General features: G+C 37.2%; 1 protein-coding gene across 1 annotated transcript in view; it reads right to left on the bottom strand.

Moving 5' to 3' along the window:
- Nucleotides 1–1,178: 1,178 nt before the first annotated feature.
- LOC107724626 (runt-related transcription factor 3-like) overlaps nucleotides 1,179–8,597 on the bottom strand; it is a 67,284-nt gene continuing 59,865 nt past the window's right edge. The window contains exon 8 of the mRNA XM_016533623.1: nucleotides 1,179–2,370. Within this exon, the coding sequence (XP_016389109.1) occupies nucleotides 1,847–2,370 (524 nt within the window). The 3' untranslated portion in view covers nucleotides 1,179–1,846. The remainder of the gene's footprint in view (nucleotides 2,371–8,597) is intronic.

The raw sequence follows: 8,597 nt of genomic DNA, 5'->3' as shown, positions 1-8,597 counted from the left end.
GTGTGAGCATGGGAAAAACCTCTGGGTTATGCGCTGAAATATTCACTTACACCTGTTACGCGGATGTATGTGTGTGTGTGTGTCATGGCCACTTTACCCTCCTTGTATGAGCTTGTGCATGGTTTTGTTATTCAAATAATCACGGGCGATCTCCTTTCAAACGTGCCCAATTATTGTCTCCGATTTCAGTCATTCCAAGAACAAGGTAGGAAAAATAGACACATAATGTAGGTGCTTAGAGCAACATATTTTTCACACTTTAGAGACGTGGAATGACAACAGGTGATTGTTGGACTCTTTGGCTTGAGATAGTTGAGGCCTTTCAGGCACATGACTAAATATCACGTGAAATTCAATCTGGTAAGAATGTCTCCATTATGTGGTTTAACAAGGACATATAACCTCTTAAATAAATGTTTTAGTGCATTAAAGCTGCATTGGAAAACATAGGCATTACATTAAAACTTTTGTATAATTTAGAAAGAATATATTACAGTAGCACAACTTCCAATTTTATATTAAAACAAAGAAATCAAAAGATTGAAAAAAGAAAAAAAAAAAAAACATTGTTATTGAAATGTCAACAAATCAACAAAAAAAAAAAAAAAAATACACAAACCATAAAACTGAGCTCAAATCAATAGTCTGAAGAAAGTCATGAAAAGCGATCAACACTGAGAAAAAAAAAAAATTACTCTAAAAACTATTCCAAAAAAGACAAGTCTCCACAAGTTCAAAGACGAATAAATTGTTCGTGATTTTGGCATGAAGCAAGAAAAAAAAACACCTGTCTGTCTTTGGGTTATAGACACTGTTTAACTTTTCTACAAATCGAGAACCCGCAGCTAAAGGGTGAATCTCACGAAAGCACATCCAGATCACATTTCACCCTAAAATCAAAGCAAAAAATATTTTTGCATAATGAAAATGATGCCTATGTTTATGTAAATTCAGATGATTTGCAAATGAAATATATCATTTTTTTTTTTTTACATTACAGTAATGAGAACAATTTTTTGCATTACAATAATAAGAACGTAAGGGTCAAATGTGCTTCATTTTGATTAAAACAATGTCACAATGCAAATGCAAAAATGAATGGTTCTAAAAAATAAAACTGAGCATCATTTTCTTCATGCAAAATATAATTTCTCATTTCTCATTAAATATGACCTGAATATGTTCCTGACAGGTTTTGTGATATTCACCCTAAAATCCGTTTCAATGAAAAACCATTGACATAACATCTCACAAATCTCCACACTTGTATTATATGATCACATCTCACCATTTCAAGACTATTTCAGCAAGTTTGGAAAGTACCTGAAACACTTGGGTAGCATCTTTGTTTATCATCATATTTACAGTCCCACAGTCCTGCAGCTCTGTGAAGCTCTTTCATACTGTCTGCACGACACGTTTTCGTGGATGCAAAGCACTCTGGGAATTACAGCGTTCAGGCAGATTGGTTTGTAAGGCTGGATAAATTGGCTTTTTTCAGATACAGGCTCATCAGAATATGTCTTTTCTTTGGTTTTTCAGTTTTTTTAGTAAGAAAAGTTGCTGATATATTACTATGGGATGCCTTTTCTTAATTATAATCTTTCTATGTACACCTCATTTTCCTGTGAGACTTCTGTCCTCCTTTAGTTTTGATCAGCGGAGGCCATTTCTGTCCTGTATGGAGCGCCCAGACTCATTTCTGGTCATCGGTTCACTTTGGTGGTCTTAGAAGCAATTGACATGTCATAGAAGGATGAAGAAACAAAAACGATCAAACATGCAAGACTTTTCACCTCTACTCTAAACTTTGACTTCTTCTCTCAGTCTTTCTGCACACGTTTTCTCAATAAGGCCTCCAGACAGACTCGTCTATGCGTGTGGACGCACTCATCGCTGTGGGCGAGTTGCTGTGGCTGCCGTCGGCATCCACGCCGTCGCTCTGGTTGCCAAGGCTGGCGTTGAGCAGGCTGTTGTTTCCGCCCCCGGTGCCTCCGGTTCCACCCGCCGCGGTACAGGACGTCAGCATGCGGGTGGGTGACCTGTCGCCTCCTGATCCGGTGCCGCCGGTCGGAACCATGGAGAACTGGTAGGAGCCGGATCCGGTGCCGTAGTACAGGTGGTACGGCGAGGAGTTGGTCTGGAAGTGGGAGTTCTGGTTCTGGTTGCCGGGGTATGGAGGTGGCAGGTAGGTGTGGTAGCGGCTGGAGGTGGGCATCCCGGCCACGCTGAGACCACCGATTCCAGTGCTGGACGGGTTGGCAGAGTAAGTGAAGGGACCCGGATAATGCATGTGTGAATCTGAGAATCGAGGAGCCGTTAATGGAGACAGAGATGGGAAGGACGTCCTCTGAGGGAACAGATCCGTACCTGGACGAGAAAGATAAAGAAAGTGTCATTTTAACATTTAAACAACAAAAAGATAACAGAATGCAAGATTCCATGCTTATTCCATGATTACTAAATGTTTAAATTTTTAAAGTGCCCCTATTATGGATTTTTGAAAATGACTTTTCATGCAGTGTGTAACAGCTCTAAGTGAATGAAAACATCCTGCAAAGTTTTCAATCTGAAAGTGCACCGTCTATAAAGTTATTGTCTCTCAAAAGAAAGAGTCGACTCTGAATCATTGAAACGAGTCGTTTTTAAAACGAATCCCAAGTCGTTTCATGTTGAATTCAACATGTAACATTAGCATATTGCCCGCCCACTTGTTGGTCTTTTAGCGTTGCTCTGAATGAAAATGCAAATTCATTCTTTGCCACTAGGTGCTGCTTTAAAATAGCTGTTTCCCCGGTAACGCTGTACACAAAGCAGCACTGCGCTCACAAACGCTGCTTTATCAGGCATTACAGACACGATGACATGAAAATGAGACCAATCGGACCAATCACTGCAGATTAGCGTCACGCAAAGGAGGGGTTTGGAAAAATGAATCGTTGAGCGAATCGTTTGGGAGTCGTTGAGCAAGTAAGGTAAAAATAAATGCATATTATAAAACAATGAAAGTGTTTTTTGACCTTGCATGCATGTCAACCTGTTGTTGTGGACTCCCAAAACCAAAATATGAACCTTTCATTACCCATAATAGGGGCACTTTAATAATTTTTTTAATATTCAGACTAGGACTGAATTAAGAAATAAAATATAGATTATTTACAAAATAAAATATATAATATATATTTTTTAACTTAATAAGAACAAGACTTATAGTATTAAGAATTTGAACAATATATATATATATATATATATCTATATATACACACACACAACAAAAAGAGTAATATGTACACCAAATTCTACATATTTTGGCCAAAGAATTTTCATGTTTTCCCATGATTACTAAATAGTTACATTTTTTTATTTAATTTAAAATATGTTTAAATTAAAATATATATATATATTTTTAAATTTAGACCAAGATTGAATTAAATTTAAAAATAAAATAGAACCCTATTGACAATGATCTTGAACCACCTAGTGTCTTTTGTGAACTTCACATGATCGCTTGATAAACGGTAAAAGTGAAAGCAGTCACTGGAAGCGTAATGTAAAGAGGCTGGGAGGAAGAAGATGATGAAGACTGGTATGCTCTGACGTCTGGAGTTTCATTTAGTGTTCACATCTCGTGCGTCACGACTTTACGAACAGGTGTAAGAGAAACGTCTGTGCACCTGCACACAAGCACAAACTGCTGCCAGTTAGTGCTGTTTTCTGGCTTGATTTTTCTGCTTATTGCCCATACGAGCAGGGGCTGCTGGGATACTGGAGCAGGCTTTGGCATGCCAGCGCCTGAGGGAGGAGAATGCCGTCTGTGCGTGCCACTGACTCGTTTAAAACGCTCTCCCCCCGTTTGTCTGGGGCACTGGGTCCATTTGCAAACAGAAACAGAGAAAGAAAGAAAAACATACAGTTCCATTTCAATTTCCTCAGACCATGCTCTCTCGCTCTTTCTCTCAGAGGGGTGTTGACTTTCTCTTTCTCCCGTTTGGGGGGCCAGAATCTGATTTGCACTAAGGAGAATTCAAGATTTCAGCTGCCACTGATTTAACTGAAATGGCCACAAATTCCTGCCAGTCTCTACAGTTTTACTCGTGCTCACACACACACACACAGACACACACACACCATACAAGATTAATTACTAAAAGCGGAAATCTGACAAATGAGTTGAGAAACAGCTGCAAACCAGATATAACACCCAAACTGTAGACGTTGTTTACCATCATTACCCTCGCAGACACACATTCACTCAGACTCAGCGTCTCCCTCTAGTGCCTGACAGGATACTAACAACAAGAACGTTTCCAGAACATGGGTCTTCAACCTTTTCAGAGCCCTTGGTGGATAGAAACATATTGTTATTGTTATTATTAAAAAAGAGAGTTTAATTTTAAACCTGGCTGATAATAACTTAATGTTGTTTACATCATAAAAAACACATTACTGAGACCTTTTTTCGAAGACCAGTCCTCTAGAGAGTTACTAGTTTGCTGTGTTTCTCAGCATAACCACTTCACACATGATCTACATTAGTTTCAGTGGAAAAACTCTTTAAAAACTAAGAAAAAAAAGAGCAGGAAACTATGTGGTATAACCCATAATTATGTGACATTTTCCCCTTTTAAAAAATAACGGTTTGATGTTTCTGACAACATATTTAAGGGACTAAATTCCCTTTTATTAACCAAAGGATTTATATAGAGGTAGATTTTTTCTTACACTCAGTATTTTGTTCATTATGTTTACATTTACATTGACCTTCTTACAGTATGTGTTGTATTAACATCAATATTACCATTAAAGGGTTAGTTCACCCAAAAATGAAAATTAGGCTGTGTTTTATTCACCCCCGAGGCATCCTAGGTGTATATGACTTTCTTCTTTCAGACGAATCCAGTCGGAGTTATATTAAAATTGTCCTGGCTATTCCAAGCTCTATCATTGCAGTCAGCGGGTGTTGCAGTGCTTCAGTCCAAAAGAAGTTAAATAAAAAGCGCCCATCCATAAAAAAAGTGTCTCACACGGCTCCGGGGGGTGAACAAAGGCCTCCTGTAGCGAATCGATGCGTTTTGTAAGAAAAAAACCTCAAGAACACCGACCTCATACGTCATCCTCCCGGAACTGCTTCCGTTTACAACAGTGAGCGCAAGCTAGATTAAATTGATTATTACTTTTTAAATATGGTTATTTTTCTTACAAAAATGCATCGATTCGCTACAGGAGGCCTTTGTTCACCCCCCCCCGGAGCCGTGTGAGACACTTTTTTTTATGGATTGGCGCTTTTTATTTCACTTCTTTTGGACTGAAGCACTGCAACACCCACTGACTGCAATGATAGAGCTTGGAATAGCCAGGACAATTTTTAATATAACTCCGACTGGATTCGTCTGAAAGAAGAAAGTCATATACACCTAGGATGCCTCGGGGGTGAGTAAAACACAGCCTAATTTTCATTTTTGGGTGAACTAACCCTTTAATAGCAATGTTAATGTTATTAAACTTGCTAATATTATTAAACTCTATTATTGGGAAAATAACAAATTTCTACAGAAAAACATTAATATTAATTGCATTATTAATTAACAAGTATTCATAAAAATAAAAATGTCTGCATAGTATTAATATTTAATATTAATATATTACAAAATGGTTTGATGTTTCTTGACGACATATTTTTAGCCACCAAGTTTTTGTATTATGTCTCACATTTGCAGTGTCATGCTAAATATACATATGGATATTAATAAAAATTGTTATGGGGAAAATAACAGACATTTCTAAGGAACAATATTAAATATTAATAAATATTAGAAATAAATTATTATTAATAAAAAATGCTAAATTGGAAAAAATCTGCAGAAACAATATTTATATGAATGGTATTTCTAATATTTTAATGCTATTATTAATATTAATAACATCGGTATAAGGAAAATAACAGACATTTAAAAAATATATATTATAAATAAATTCATATTAATTAAAAATGCTTAATAGGACAAGTTCTGCAGAAACAATATTATTAATTTTAATGCAAATAATAAAAAAAAATGTAAGGGACATTTGGCCATGATGACTACTGAGGGGAAAAACCTCCTTCTATGGCAGTTCAGGCCCTGAGGTGGGAAAATCGCTACTTTAAAGTTCAGCAGTAATGTTTCCAAATGAAAATAAATGGAAAAAAGTAATATTCTCCTGCAAATGGCCCCTGTCAAACGCTGTTATCCTTCCCCATTGTGTTGTCACCCATCACAGCGATCAGTTCAGTTCGCCGTGTTCCACTAGCCCACAGTCATGCGTGTAACCCGGCTCACTACAGAGGTTTGCTTCATTTGACTGCTGTAGAAACTGATTTTGTTTGTTAACAGAAGAGCAAGCAGTAGCTAGTCGGCAGGAATTGTGCGTGTTTGTGTGTGGGATCAGGGTTCTGGTGAGGATGCAAATCTCGGCCCTCACCTGTAAAATGGCAATGCAAAAACAGATGGATTACACCTGGACCAGGCAAATCATGTGGCCAGGAGAAAGAAAGACATGGAGACATAAAGACTGAAATATATAATTGATACTCTATATAATCTAATCAAATCATGTATATTTGCTTTAGAATGTAGGATATCGAAAATACCACATATCCAACAATCATGCAATGACGTGGATCCCAGACTTCTGAGTTTCTACTATGTGGTTTTATGCTCAACTGGTGACACAAACCCACAGGAACCAACCAAACAATCATTACATGTAACTCAACAATGCCATACACAGAGGCCTCAAACTATTCTTTTTAACCAACTGGTGTTGCACAATAAGTATGAACATGTTCCACTAACGTTTGACAACCATAATTTGTCCGAAACATCTACAGTTTAAATAGTATATCTATTATTTTTTTTGTTTTTAACCCAGCAACATGCATTTTGTGAAATACTTTGCTTGTAAATAATTAAAAAATGTATATCTATTATATGTTCATATATAAACTTAGCTTCAAGACACTGATTTCAATAAAACTGCTTTAAACCAATTTGCACTGTACTTACTTGACTTAAAAAATATAGCCTATATATTTATAAAGAATGATAGCACAAACACACTTTGAAAGCAAGATATTTCACAAAAAAGAATGCTAATGGGTTAAAAAAACAATAGACCATTCAAAATGTTGTTGTTTGAACAATTCATGGTTGCAATCTCATATATTTATAGCCTATTTTTCCAGATGATAAACCGATGGTTTTACAAGCAGGCAGAAAACTGGAGCAGGGCTGAAATGGCTAAATGTTTGCACTGGATGTTGATGAATGATAACTGAAGGTAATGGCATATCGCTCCAACAGGCAGAGAACCTGAGACGCAGGCAAACATGTAGATCTTGTGTGTTTATGTTAGAGCTGTAGTCCATAAGACAACACGGCACGTCGCATGCAAACTAGCTCATCTCCGACATGTGCTGCGCCGCCATCTCATACATCAGCACGGCTCAGGTTACCATTCACAAACATCTGATACTGTACTGGAGATTTACAAATCAGGTCGTTGATTCAGGACCTGGATCACAATGAGATGCATTTGTGAATAATTCAGGAATGCCTTTTTTTCTCCAGTGAGGAATTTTGACCTTACTGACTCTAAAATCCATTTGTTGAAACGACTGCATTATTATTGATCCAAAAATCACAATTATTAAGCTGCTTTTGCCGTTCTAGGATGTTGAAAGGAATCAATATTCAGTTCTTTTGGAAGCAATTATTATGAAATAGAAGAACTGTTGGATCTCATTATTCCTGTAGGCGTTTCTGATCATTGCAGTTCAGAGCGGTGAGTCAACATTAAACTCACGCAAGTCTGCAGCACAGAACACATGCTATTTGAACCCACAGCAAAAATGAGATCTATTTAATAGCTCAGTTGTTTCTTATGGAGAGCAATGGAGAGCAAAATGAAACTCTCAGACTCCTCAGATGTTTCTCCTGAGAAAAACACCTCAATAATCTCCAAAGTTTCAGATGAGTTCTGCACATAAATGCAAACATTTTTCATCAAGTTCTTCGAAGCCCAAATGATCTGAGCTATTTTTTAAGAGAAACATCTGAGACAAAATTGATACTTAAAGGAATAGTTGACCCAAAAATGAAAATTCTGTCATCATTTACTCACCCTCACGTTATTCTAAACCAGTATGCATTTCTTTCCTATGTGGAACGCAAAAGAAGAGGTAACCCAACAGTTTTGGGTCCCATTGACTTCTACAGTAATTTTTGTGCATACTGTGTAAGTCAATGGGACCTGAAAGGGTTTGGGTTATTCAAAAAATATTATTTTGTGTTCCACAGAAGAAAGACATGAGGGTGAGTGAATGATGAATTAAAGGCGTGGTTCAGTGGTTTTTTTCTAGGCTTGATTATGTTTATGGGGTGCAGTCTAACATGTGTTAAAGCTTCGTTTTTTAAAAAACGCATTATTTTTCACATAATTTACCTTTATTCCACACCGCTCTGTCCCTTTTCTGAGAAACACGCTGATCATTTCCTTCTTTTATGAAGCGCCTCCCTCAGAAATAGGCGATGGGCTCTGATTGGTTAGCTAGCCCAGTG

This window comes from Sinocyclocheilus rhinocerous, unplaced genomic scaffold (genome assembly GCF_001515625.1).
Source record: "Sinocyclocheilus rhinocerous isolate Xijiao unplaced genomic scaffold, SAMN03320098_v1.1 scaffold304, whole genome shotgun sequence".
Lineage (NCBI taxonomy): Eukaryota > Metazoa > Chordata > Actinopteri > Cypriniformes > Cyprinidae > Sinocyclocheilus > Sinocyclocheilus rhinocerous.
The sequence above is the reverse complement of the archived record's forward strand: the minus strand, read 5'-3'. Positions and strand labels throughout refer to the sequence as shown.